General features: G+C 46.0%; 1 protein-coding gene across 1 annotated transcript in view; it reads right to left on the bottom strand.

Annotated features, from left to right (window-relative positions):
* LOC144094842 (nose resistant to fluoxetine protein 6-like) overlaps positions 1-12,722 on the bottom strand; it is a 47,238-nt gene extending 34,516 nt beyond the window's left edge. Inside the window, exons 1-4 of the mRNA XM_077628729.1 lie at positions 12,623-12,722; positions 9,614-9,710; positions 6,308-6,474; positions 1,995-2,174 (exon numbers count right to left, since the gene is read on the bottom strand). Coding sequence (XP_077484855.1) covers positions 1,995-2,174; positions 6,308-6,452 — 325 coding nt within the window. The 5' untranslated portion in view covers positions 6,453-6,474; positions 9,614-9,710; positions 12,623-12,722. The remainder of the gene's footprint in view (positions 1-1,994; positions 2,175-6,307; positions 6,475-9,613; positions 9,711-12,622) is intronic.
* Between the last annotated feature and the right edge of the window lie 1,461 nt (positions 12,723-14,183).

Below are 14,183 nucleotides of genomic sequence, written 5' to 3' on the forward strand. Positions count from 1 at the left end.
ACGGTAAGATAGTTTTATTAACAAGCCATAATATGTAGATACAGAAGCGAGGAACTGCAATTTATCCTCAGTATTTGATGACAAGAAATGCATCTCAAAGGTCTCTGATTGAACTGTAAATGTTAGCTCCTTTCGCTTCGCCCCCATCTAACAAATGTAAAGAGAACACGTGGAATGCGCCTTTTTGAGTTGAAATCATTGGATTTGTCTCATACGCATGGCAGCGTATACACAATGACGCCGCAGAAGTACCTAATCAACGGGCGCTGCGCATTGTCTGGGTCAGTTTGTCTCGCAAGTTTACTTTCATTGGCCATTCGGGAAGAGCATATACATAGGTGCTCTTCGCGGACAGGCATTCCTATAGAGGCAATGGCGGCATGCCCCAATTATCACAATGTTTAGATCCGTTGACAATATAATGCACAATGGTTTCGTTTAAAACTTTCAACCACTGGTTTTTCTTTGTTATCCCTATGCTGCTTCTTAGTTATATTTTATAGCTTTCTCTTCTTCATAAATATATTGAAAATGAGATGTTAGGTTCCTTTGGTGGTATTGCCTACGTGCTTTCTCACTACTGCGCAAAAATAGTAGCAATAAAGAGAACTAAGGGACGCCCCGAGAGACGCCCAAAATAACAACTGAGGTTTGAGACTCGATTCTGAGGAGCGGATAGCGTTCATCATTGGCATCACAAGGGCTGCAATCGCCGTTTGATTTTTTGCATCTCCCGTGAGATTGGTGACGCATGCCAATGACGAGTGACCGAAGCCGCTCCCTGGTATCTTCCGCTTTGGATAACCAAACGGGTGGCACAAGGAATTGTGAAGTGAGTTTCACAAAGCCCACGCGAACAGTTTGTTCGCGCTGATCGAAAAATTAACAGGACACCTACTGGCCACCAGCTCTTACAATCTGATAGCATGAGAACCTCGTCGTGAGCGCGCCAACCCCCATCAGGTAGTGCATGCCTCCGGCCGCGTCAGAACTTCCTCCTTCCACTGTAGTCACCCTCTGGGTTCTTAACGTGCCAGCCATCTTCCGGTTTCATCCTCCTGTCTTCTGGAAGAGGAGAGGGGGTTTCCTTCGCTATACTTTGTCACCTGCCACCCCTTGGCTGGTTTGTCCGTGTAGTACCCGTGGCAGGCGGTACACTCGGCTACCACTCCTCTAAGTGGCAAGGTGTGGCACCACCGGTGGGTATGGGGACACTAATGCTATCGCGTGTAAACGCAGAAGAGCGGCCGACTGCCGGATTCGTTGTTCCGTGAAGCAGGCCAGTTTGCTGTCCCTACGAAAGAAATCTAGGCCCGTGACTAGGGCGCATAGATGTTACTGCTGGCACGCCATCAACACGCTGCGGGGCACTGTGAGCAGAAAAATTCAGAAGTCCCCCCCCCCCCCCTTTTTTTACTCTTTAACTCATTTTTCCCGGAAAAACTTCGTAAGACCGGGTATGGTAGTCAAGATTGTTTCGTTATTTTGGGTTTATGATAACAATGAATTCAATGGGTACTGACTGGGGGTTCCTTATTGGTTCGTTGGGTCTGGAACTTCGTAAAATCGAGTTTTGTTAAATTCAGTTTTATCTAGTATTCTCAGAACGGCCAGAGGTGCCGACACCCCTATTAATTATTCATATAATGCTACACTTTTGTGCAGCTATAGTCGGATACAAATCAAGAACCAAGCAGCTTTTCCTCGTAGAAGTACCGACTTCCAGCCAATGGCGAAGACCGATTCTCATGAGCGTGCTAGCGTGACTATGCATGGAGCGGCGTGACTATGCAGGGAGGGGTTATATCCCCGACCATGGAAGGAGGGGCTATCCTCCTTCGTCGGCCACTCCTGCATTGCCGCGCTAGCACACTCATGAGAGTCGGCCTAATCTATTGTCTGGAAGTTGGTCCTTCAACGAGGAAAAGCCGCTTCGATCTGGAGTTGCATCAGACTATAGCGCGACCCGTACGCTCAACGACAGCTTTACTTACGAAACACCATCTTATGTTGCGTATGTTCAGTCATGTGGCCGAGTATGATGAGTGCCATGGATAAAGCCCGAATGCCGTGGATGACGGCTAGGGAATCTTTACTTGAGTTCCCGGTGCTGAACAGTTTCTCGGCGTTCGTGACGACTGAGAATGACAGCAGCACGCGGTTCGTATATTCGTCTGCAACAGTGAAAGCAAAAGCACAGACAGAAAAAGCAGAGGCGATGCAATAAAGGCAGCCACGAAGTTCCTAGAACAACACACTTTGCTCTGCTACGCCGGAGCCGTGATTGCCCTTGAAATTGAAGTTCGACGAACTCATCGACGCCGTGACTTAAGCATACATTGCGTTTTAAAGCACTGCTAGTCGCTTAAGGTTTGCTGAAAGCACATTTTTGAAGACGTTGTATACGTTTCTATTTGCTTATTGCGTCTCTGAGTGCGTGTACATGCATGTGTGTACTCAGAGATGGTACAGAAAATCCCAGCGGTGGTAAGCAAAAAGGGCGACGTCATCAAGCAGCTGTATACGACGCACACAGCAAGCCCAGCACCGCCCGTTCAGACAATCGTATACATTTCGTTCGTCTATACGGGGCCTAAGCCTTTACACAATTTTCAAAAATACGCTCTTTGAGTTAGAAGATCCTTTTGTCGTCATAGCATTTTCAGTGGTGTAATCCATTTCATGGCTGCATTTTATCTTCGTTTTTTTTTCCACCTCTTCCACGCTGCTCTCCTTCAGTCTTTATCTCCCAAATTCCCCTCCCTACGCAAAGTAGCATGCCAGCGATATTGAAACGCTGGCTAAATTCTCTGTTTCTTCATTAAAGAGTCTCTCTCTCTCTCATCCGAATACAGCTAAGACATGCTAACAAGCTGGATAACTAACACTGGGTAATTATTTTTGTAACTATTACAGTTAGGTTCCTTACTTAATGAGAGGCGTGTAGCCCACCGTAAGTAATATCCACATCGGTATTTAGAAGTTCGAAAACGCGGTTACCCTCGGCACTGTGGCCCAACAAATGAGTCACTGCATTGGAGAGGTTGCTTTGCTTGCAAGCTTCTCGAAAGCGCGTGCATTGTGGCGAGATGTAGCCAAATTTGTTGGGCCGCAGCGCCGAGGGTAACCATGTTTTGGAGATTCTAAAAACTGATATGGATATTACTTACGGTGGGCTACACACCTGTCAGTAATTAAATAACTACTAAAAATTACTTTAACAGTTAGCAAATCTTAGCTGTATTCTGGTGTACTACAGCACTGGCAACCTTATTTTAAAAAAAAATTGTGTAAAATATTAGTTGAAACACTCTGTACATGCGTGCCACTGGCCAAACTCTATGTGGCGTCATTCATGTGGTGAAATTCGTGCCAGCATTAGGACGCAACCATTTGTCGTACAGCGTTTCGGGCAGTGTCATACGATTTCTCGTGGCGTGTATCTTACATGTAGTAGTAAAGTTGAAAGCTAGCCTGCGACACCGATTCGAACCGATGGCATACTCATTGGCAATTGCTGTAAGCCTTCCCAGACTTCCGTTTAAAACTGTGATGCAATGGAGTGGTTGAGGTGTCGACTAAGAAGTGAGACAGTTATTGCGCCATTTCCTTTCCTCAGATTCTTTCATTTGCTCGTCGCACAGTGTTCTATGCGGTGTCATACGCATAGAACACATATATAACGGATCGAAACTATAAGTATGAACTGAGGCGTTACGCGCCCACTGTTGCTATGTGATATAGTGTGGTCACGTGGTTACTATTTTGGTAAATTCGATTTTCATTGCAGACAGACGCGTCTTTGACAAGCGTAAGTAGTAAGAGCTAAAGCTCTTAAAAATTCTACGTCCTGATTCTGGATGAACGCCCTGTTCGAGAGAGTCTCAAGGGAATTAAATTATCGTTGACTTGTGGCCCTGATGCCGTCCCTGCAGATCGTCTGTCAACTTTTGTGGACATAATTTTCAATGCCAAAGCACTTCTATTTGCATTCTCGGCGTAAGCTGTGGGATGAGTGAAGCCTCCTGGTTGGTCACATGGCAGAAACGTGGTACTGAAGCAATAGGCTGCCGGCATTCATTGAGTTCATTGGCGTTGACAGCGTTGCAGACTGCGATCAATTTGAGGAAATAAAAGGCGCATAACCGAACCATGTGTCAATGGACCCCTCAATCGCGTTTGGAGGGACCCATGGAGAGGTTCGCGAAAAGGGAGCTTCCAAGCTGTAGTTCAAAGCCCGCAGGATTTTCATCGAGACGTCACGCCAAGTCACAGATAACTTCAGCGTAGATTGCGTTTCCGAAGGCTATATGTGGCCTGTTAACCAACTTAATTATCGACCAGTCACGTTGATTGGTGTATTCGCTTTTCGCAGCGGCATTATACTTTACAGGCAAAACTCGGCCAGCAATAAAGGCAAGCATTGTGGAGTGCGAATATTGAAGAGGAAAATTTAACACAGCTAATAAAGAAAGGTGACTAGTCATATGAACTGAGAACCTGCTCCTAATGTAATGACTGTCTCTTACCTTTTACAGATGGGTGGACGCCAACCAGTGACGTTAGCACAGTGTTCGCCCAAGGATATATAACGGGTTGAGCTGAAGCATTTTACTTGGCATGTCATTAGTAAACTCAATTACTGCTCACATTCATCTTGCCCAGCCACAAGCGTCACGTCCGCGCCAAACTGTTTCAGGTGCTCTGCCGTTGCAGTCTGTTTTGACTCGATGGAGATTGTACAGACAAACTCCGCAATATACTATTCTCGACTCTTCCAAGTGCTTAGCCAGGAAATCAAGGATAACGTTGTGTGTGTGACAAAAGGAAAATGGGTGTTGATAAAATTGAACGTAGAAGGGTACCTGGCAATTAAGAATCAATGCAAGTTTCTCTACATGAATGGAAAAGAGCGCAAATTTCGAAAAGTCTGGAATCTCAATAAATTAGTTGTTGAAGGCAGTTCAAGAAGTAAATGCAGCACTTTAGCGACTGGAAAGGAAGGTCGTTAATGCTGTTACAAAGGGGGATCAAATAGTTGGCATAAAAAATTAGAGACATTGAAAATATATTAACGCGATAGAGATACGGATCGCGTTCAACAGAAATCCCGGCGTCGTAGTTGGCGTGCCCAGAAGATTGGGTCTGTTCGAGAGAGTCGCGACGGCAAAACCGGATGACCTCGGCCGGGTAAGAGAAACCTCACAAAGATCACAAAGTACAACATTGTGGATGTAACTACACAGTTCCTTATTGGTCTACACAGTCCTGATGTCATTCCAGCGCCACTACGTAGTCCCTCTCAAGAAATAAAATGAACTGCGCTGAAAACAAAATGATAAATCCTGGAATCGAACCACTAGATCCAGGAATCGAACCACTGCCCTCATCGTGGTGAGTGGTGCGCGCTAACCCTCTACCACTGGGGAACGTTCGTTCAACTTGTTTGACGACATGCCTTGTTTGCATTGTAGCAAATTCAAAAAAAAATAGAAAATAAAATTAAGAACTGGGTCCGTGTCTGCGCAATGATATGCAAGAAGGACGCCAGGCCACTGAAGGGACTCATTAACACTTTCGCGGGATAACCTTAAGGTGGCACTTGTGACTCCCGAATTTTTCCAAATTAGAACAGCTGTATGCGGAACAAAGGCCTGAGCCCCTGTTACTTTCAAAAAGCTCACTTCACAAGCATCATGCGATGTAAAAAGAAGCTTCTCAAACTATACAGAGCTGTGCTTACTAAAAGCAGAAGGAACTCCAAGTTAGACAACTTGGGAATGTCATTAATTGTGGCGTGTTTCATAGACTTCGCAGGCTACATGCTCGGCTAAGCGATCGTGCTCTGCTCTTTTACGTTAACAGCTTGAAGATGTCGAACTAAGGATTGTTCATTTATCTCATTTGAGTCTGTTGGCAGAAAGCATCTATTATTAAAGATGCTTTTTTTATTTGTTGGTAATAGTGTGTCGCCCAAGACACCTATCTGTGCTCTATAATTGTTTATTTTAACTTTTAGAGCCTAAATGCCTGCCTATTTTGGAGTTCTCTAGTGTCTGTATTTACGGGCAATATTGAATACATTTAACTTTACCGAATTTTGCAACTTTTTTTGTGTTTCTCAGTTTACTAGCACAAGGACTAGGAATTCCTTTCTGAGCATTCAGCATTGCCTAATTTATTGAACAATAACTTGATAATTAGCTATTAGTTATTTACGCTACAGATTGACATTGATTTATTGATAAACATTATTCAACTGATTGACTGCATTATTAATAAATTAATTAATTAATTAATACTTTACCTTCAGTGCGCTCAGAGAGAGGTCCCTTCTCCAGTTGCATTTTAGACATCCCTGGACGATCAAGATCGTTGAAGATACTCGAAGACGGCTTCGAAGTTCGGCATCGCCTTTTTATATCGTAGACCGTGGCACCAGCAATCAGCATGATGTATGCGAGCAACGCAAATCTAAAGGAAAGTGAAAATTTCTCAGTTCATACCAGTGAGCCATCTAATATGTCACTAGCATACCAAATAAATGTAAAACCTTTCTCTTTTCGAATACAACTTATACAACAAAAGCAACATATTGTTACGCGACGGCAAGTCAATCAAAGAGACGAGATGACAGATGGTTACAGCATGACTTAATGGCGGACGGCCTGGCGCGAGCACTCATGCCCGCGCCACTGCACAGTTCGCCGTCATCTAGTCCGTTACACTACTCTGGACCGCAGAGCGATCTTCCAGATCGCGAACGAGATCGGCACTAAAGTGAAACACAGTAGATGACGATAGGCGTGAAAAATGGTTGAATAGAGGAGGAGAAGGGCTTGCCGCCACAGTGGATGAGACGATCGGCTGATGAGCGCTGGCCCACGAAGCTTCTGGCCCACAGTTCGCCTGGACCTCTCGGCCGAAGCACATGGATGCACCGAACGGCACAGGCCGGAGTGGGGGTGGAGGGGTTGTGTTCTTACTTGTAGGCAGCTTCTTTGGTCGGTGAGGTCATACGGTCTTGTATCGGAAGCGTCGTCATTTCGTCGTGTCTTGTGCTCGAGGCGGGGGATGGGGCTTTGGTGAGTGGCGAGGTGAGTTCTGGTCTGGCGGGCTGGGCACAGCCGGGCGGAGCGGACGGACGTGGTGCACAAAGAGGACGACCACGGCAGACGCAGGATGCCGATGCTCCGGGACCAGGATGGTGGTGAAGGTGCCCCGCACCTTACACCAAATGTTACGCGGCGGCAAGCCGATGAATGAAACGAGGGGACAGATGGTTACAGCATGATTTAATGGCGGACGGCCTGGCGCAAGCAGTCATGCCCGCGCCGCTGCACAGTTCGTCGTTGTCTAGCCTGTCACAATATACTCACCAAAAAGACGAACGCGCACAAGCAAACATACACACATAGCATCGCTGTCAAATATGTGGACTGATTCGCGAAGTTAAAGCCAAAGAGCTGTATTTCCACGCCATGTTCGGACGAGGAGAGAGAAAAATGGAATACGAAAATGTCTGACGAAGGCCTGCTCCTTAAACTCAGCACCCAGAGCATAGGTGGGCCCAGCCTAGGGGTCTGTTTGGGTAGGGTGCTCGGCTGCTGAAACGAAGGGCCCGGGTTCAATCTCTGCCACGGTAGCCGCGCTTGACTCTAGCTTGTCAGCTTTCCTCGCTGAAGGACCCGTTGACCAGCGATGTCGTCTTGTGCCTCTATTGTGTCTCCACCGCCCACCCGGGAAATTCTTCCCAGGCTGGAGCGTCTCCATCGCCCTCTTCTCAGCGTCGCCGCCTGCGGCACCCTGGTCATCCCCGGGCCTGCCGCTGGTTTGCAACTAAGCAAGCAAGTAATTTAGGAGTCCTAATCCTTTTTGCTATTCACCGCCTGTTTAAACAGGAGGTATTCCGAGGCCTAAATTGGGAACAGTTGGGGATAAGAGTAAATGGAGAATACCTAAATAATCTGCGATTCGCTGCTGACATTGCGTTGCTGAGTCATTCAGGAGGTGAACTGGAAATCATGATCAATGAGTTAGACAGGCAGAGCAGAACGATGGGTCTAAAAATTAACATGCAGAAAACCGCAGTAATGTTCAACAGTCTAGCAAGGGAACAGCAGTTCACAATTGGCCGCGAGGTGCTGGAAGTGGAAAAAGAATACGTCTACTTAGGGCAGGCAGTGACAGCTGATCCGGATCATGAGAGGGAAATAACTATAAGGATAAGAATGGGGTAGAGCGCATGTGGCAGTTTCTCTCAGGCCACGAATAGCAGGTTACCCTATCCCTCTTTCTCATAGGGCCACTTTGCTTCAAAGAGCCGACCGCCCGTTGCCCTCATCTACTGTTTAATGCATGCCGGCTTGCCATCCCGGGAGAGGGCCAAGCAGTCAGCATTCGTGCTCACTAAGGAGCATCGGCCCTTGACACCCAACGACGTTGGTACAATAAGGTGTTTTGCTCACGTGTTTCCGCGGTCCAGCTAAGGGAAGATGTCGCTAACGCTGAAGATATAGTGGTCCTCCATGAACAGCCCTCGATTCTGCTTCGCAATTCTTCTTACCACTCACTTTCGCGGTTTTATTTCTTCAGACTCGAAATGACGCAAGAAGTTGCCCAGTGTTCCCCCACATATTTTGTCGGATTTGGAAAGAAGGAAGTCGGCGAAAAGCTGTCATGAAAATAATCGATGAGCTATGATGTTGCTGTCACTAGTCGGCACCCGCAACCTGAGAACCTTGACATTTAACCGGATGCTTCCCGTCTTTGTTCGAACCCATTCTGGAAAAATGAGTTGCAAGTGGGAAGAAGATGAAAAGAAACCGGGTTGAGTCATATGGCAGCTCACTTCGGGGACCGGGAAAACCGCGGAACGGTCTTGACAGAGCGACCGCTAACCTCGTTATTTTTCTCTTCTGGTATCTTTGTCTCTGCCAAAATTTGCATTTGAAACGTGAGGCACATCATAAACAGAGTATTTTCTCCCTGTTGCTTTCGTAACTGCACGATTAAGGCTCGCAGTATTTCGAAACGCGACCAGCAGCGGCTGAAATTTCATGGCGAGAGCTGCTGCTTAGCCTTCAAACAGTTTTATACGTTGGCTTCGTTCCATCCTTTGCTAGTGCAGCTGGAGCACTCAGTACTGCTTTTGTTCATGATAAAACGAATTGATTTTAGCTTGGTCATAATTATGTTTATAACATTATGGTAATTCATGGCGACAATGAAACGCTATACACTGATTTTCAGCTGGAGGGAGTAAGTTTACTACTCTTTTGTTCGCATGAACTCATGCAGTGGCATCTATGTGCTGGACATGGCAACGTGTACCAAACGAGGATCGGTAGATCACTGAAAATCAAACTCGCTCAAACTGAGGGGGCGTTCTGTCTGTTTGAAACTTCTTTCATCAGTGAATTTTGCCATAAACCGTAACAGCTACCGGGCGACTGATGCCAACGAGACAATATTTTTCGAATGTTTTTACTAAGATAGGCCCCTTTATTTTACTGCTTTGGTGGTCGATAAACTAGTGCTACGAATGAACTTAATTGAGTGAAGATGGCACATTTCTATCAGACGTTCACACTACTGACGGAACATCACTTACGTTACGACCAAGAGGGTTAGGCTTGAGACGTGTGGTTCTCTGCTGGGCGAGCACTGGGCGTACGTCGTATTCTTAACGCCGCCGAGTCCCTGTAGCACTGGTGGAGTTAAAGAAAAAAAAAGAACATTCTGCAGCGACATCCCCGCCAGCTTTCGTAGATATCACCAGCTGGCGCCATCTGTCGCTAGCGCTGTGTCTAACTCAGTGGGGTTATTTTTTGGTGCGATAGCACTACTCCAGACGTAACAACCCCGAACAAGAATCTTGTCATCTTGTCTTGTTCTTTTCTTGGCTTGTACTTCGAACTAACCTGAGCTTACCAGAGTTACTCTGGTAAGTTCGGGTGAGTTCGGAGGAGGGTCGCGTCTCCGAATGATTGATCGCGAGTGGTTGCTCGGGAAGAGCACCATGGGTCGCAAAACTCCTACACGTGGCTGCCATAGAAACAGCCGCTCCACCGGTGGTGGTGCCCCCGGGGGACTGGCCTCGATCCATGGATGTTTAGTGGAGGATGACCAATTCACCATATGGGGGCATGGAATTAGCACAATAAAGCTAAAATTTGGCAAGTTAAGTGCCATGTGGCTTGTGGTGGCAGCCGCGCCAACTAAAAGCGTTTGTTCAGTTTCTGGGCATGAACGTACGCTGCCAATTGTTCCCAGAAAAAGCCATGGCGTTCGTTTGGAATTCTGTCGAAGCGCAACTGCAATCAGCGTCCAGGCTCCTTGTAGCTTCCCAAGATGTTCGGTTGTTTTCCCAATCACAGGGGACATTATGTTGTGGGGCTGCACTTTGAGAAGGGCTTCACTATTGTTGTAAAGGAACTTGGTTATATCAAACCAGCGCATGGTACAAGCACTAGTTTGTACTGAAAAGGCTATGCTCTTCACGAGTTCTGCTGTGCCTTGTGTTTTGCGCGATTCCTGTCATTTTCTTAGCGCCAGGTGAAACGAAAGTAGTTTTTTTGAGGAAAGAAAATGGTGCGGTAACTGCCTTACATAACTTGGTGGACACCCGAACCGCGCCGCAAGGGAAGGCATGAAGGAGAGAGTGAAAGAAGAAAGGAAGAAAGAGGTGCCTTAGTGGCGGTCTCTGGAATAATTTCGATCACCTGGGAATCTTAAACGTGCACTGACATCACACAGCACACGGGCGCCTTTTGCGTTTCGCCTCCATCGAAACGCGTCGCCGTGGTTGGGTTCGAACCCGGGTACTCCGGCTCAGTAGACAAGCTCCTTAACCAGTGAGCCAGCACGGCGGGTGGTCCAGCCAGGGAACTTTGGTGCATGTGAATGTATCAACAGGTAAGTTTTTTGGTCGGAGAACCGACTAATCTTAGATATATTGTGGAATCGGCTCTCGTTAATGTGTATTCCAAGGGTACCAGAAATTTGCTGGGATTAGGAAAAATTCGAATTCCTATATTATAGCCTTTTTATTATATTTAATATGTAGGGGACCAAAACGCCAGCAGTGAAGCTTAAATGAAGCGAGTTTGAATTAACGAGGTTTCATTATTTATAAAAAAGCAGTATATCACTTCTATCCGCAATCAAAGACAATTTGTGCTCACTGTATAAGGTGAGCAAAAACAGGCAGAAATTATTTTATTTTTAAAACTGAATATCTTCGTATAAAAAACCTGTATCAACACAAATGATCTAAACGAGATTTAATTAGCATGCTTTTTACTTTACCTATGCTGTCCTCTTTTTTATTATCAAGGAAACCTGTAGGACTGCTTCACAACGCTCGACGTAACTGTCCCGCATACAATGAAATTCAAGGCATTCATATTGACATCTAGACAGCATAATTAGACCAAGGTACTAAATTCTGATGACCTTTTTTTACTACATTGAGCTGCAGAGTCGATTGCATGTAGCTTGAAAATATTGAACTTTCAGCTTTTGGCGAGTAATTTACAGACGAAAGTCAATGAAGCTCAAGGAGACGTTTCGTGAAAACCTTTCTTGTAAACGAAAGATATTTCGTCTAAAGTGCGGCAGGTTGTGCCTAATAAGGGTATTTCTGCATTTTACATGCAGTCAAGTAGGAAGGAGTGGGTTGGGCCCTAGAAAAGCGCCCGTTATCTCGTGCAGCAGAAACAATCTTAAATCCGCATGCGAGAAAACCATCTTGGTGGTACGCTCTAGAGTTTTGGTATCTCCACCACCAAGTGGCCTTCATCGTAAACCATCGTCGTGGGTTTGTTAATTATTTCTTTTGTTTACTTCTTGCTTTTTTATCTTATATTTCCGTTTTCCTTTCTCTCCTTTCATTCTGTTCCTTTGGTTCTTTCCTTTTTTAATCATTTCCCTTCTTTCCTTTGCTCCCTTCTTCCTTCTTTTCTTACAGGGTGTGTTTTAGGCGGATGCAGAGGGCATCAGCAGAGCCAGACAAGGGTGAGGAAATCTTATCTGCGCGTTTATAGACTGCTACGCATCGAATGAAGCCGCTCAGTGACTTCGGACTGTCCTAGACCCAAAAGGACGCCCAGGCGCAAGCGACCCATATAGGCACAAATCAAGAAGAGACGCCACAGACTTGCTCTGAAGCTTCTCTCGTAGTGGCCGACTCCCGCACCTTAATACGTCTGCAGTGTAATGATTATAAGAACATGAAAGGCACGCTAACTGTCACTTCTCAGTGGACACCTCAACCGCTTCGTAAGTTAACGAAGGAAGGTGTAAGTGAACAAGGAAAGAGAGAGAGGTGCGTAGTGAAGCTTTACGGAATAATTTCGACCACTTGGTGATCTTTAGAGCGCACTGACATCGTATACAGCACAAGGGTGGATTTTGCGTTTCACCTCCATCGAAACGTGGCCGCAGTGGTCGGTTTAACAGGAAGACGGGGAAACGGAAATTAGTACTGTAAGTCTAGGCAACACCAATCAGCCTATACCAGGAAAGCAGAGCCTTTACTAGTCGTATTTGCTTTTTAAAAGGAGCGAAGTTTTGGTTGATGTTACACTCCCGTCGGTTTCGGCCTAGTCTAAGTACTTACGATGGCTGCCGACCACACAGACGTCGTCTTCGGTGCAAGTTGAGGGGATGCATATTCCAAAGCGCAATGTCTTGCCTCGTATCTTATTCCAGAAGAACTCCGGGATAGGCTGCATTGGAAACGAAGTGTACATACCTGCTAAGCGCAACCAGCGTCGATGGTCAAACGCGACGATATGACCGCTGTTGTGCATGGAAAATTGTTTGGTGCAAGGCCTAAGGTTATCTACAAAGCTAACAATAACCAGGCATTAAAGAACTCGTCAGCATGAGGTCTAGTTTACCTTACCAACATTTAGAACCACTGAGGCATCTTTGTGACACACCAATAGCCGCACTGATTCCTGTCGGATGCAAAAACTACTTCCGTTTTAGTTCTTATCGCTGAACGTTACGACTCGAAGAAATAAATTGTGGATTGGTAGGCACGTTTTTTTGCAGACATTTTGCTTCAGCTATAAGGAGGAAGAGAGAAGGGAAAAAGGCATAACACACACACACGCACAACACTGTCACAATTTGTCACTCAATCCACTTTTCCTCCTCCTCTTTATCTCTCTCTTTGCTTCAGCTGTCACGTTCTTGTAGAATAATAACGGGCTCTTCTTTAAGGATACCTTTATTAACTCGCCAGTGGCGCAGTTAACTCCCTTATGCTGTAGCCAGACCGAAAGCTGCAATGTTAAGGAGCAAACGCTACCGTTTCACGCCATCGACCGCACCACACCACTGTGGGATTGTGTACAGCGCTGTTTGATGCTGATTTCCTCTTGGCGCATCTCTCAGTAAGCGCTGCGAGCAGACAAGTAGACGACGAGGCGAGGAGGGACGCCTTTAAGGGCTCTGCGCTCTCCTGATTATTTTACGTGTTTTGATGTTTCCAGAGTGCTGCAAGTATACGTGTTGAGACGGCATTTATTACCTGCTGCCAGAAAATACTTTTATGTCATACCTAAAGAAAAAGACCTGCTCCCTGGCTTCAACATTGCAGACACGTGTTCCATTCCTGGCTTGTGTGTTGTGTTCCAGATTTTTTTTATGGTCTCGAGCATCGCAGCCCCATCGTCTGACCCTCACACATGTAACGCAACTATAGTCGAAACAAACAAACCAAAATGCTTTTGCACTTACCTGCAGGTATGGGCTAAACGTTACATTTTTACCGTTTTAGAGCTAACTTCATTTCAGGAACGCCAGACGAAGAATCTGCGTCTAGGGAGAAGCACCCGCCTTTTAAAATGCGCACACTATGAAAGAATGAAACTACACGTATTTATTTCATCAATTTTCCACCTTTGAAGCGGTGAAGAAACACTGCGAAGCGAATCCTACCTTTTGAATGGGTAATACTTTCCTAAAAAATGCAGTGTTTTCATGTTGAAAAAAGAGAACAACGGATGAAACGAGGTTCTGCAGAGTGGCCTCTGCACAGGGGAAAGTGAGCATCTGAGTAGTACTACGATCACGTTCGGCTAAAGCATATATATCAGTGCGTTAAATACCACTGCATTACTCCTAGAATGTACTTACACACTGACCGCCCGAATGAGGCACTCTACTGC

Source organism: Amblyomma americanum, chromosome 6 (genome assembly GCF_052857255.1).
Source record: "Amblyomma americanum isolate KBUSLIRL-KWMA chromosome 6, ASM5285725v1, whole genome shotgun sequence".
NCBI lineage: Eukaryota > Metazoa > Arthropoda > Arachnida > Ixodida > Ixodidae > Amblyomma > Amblyomma americanum.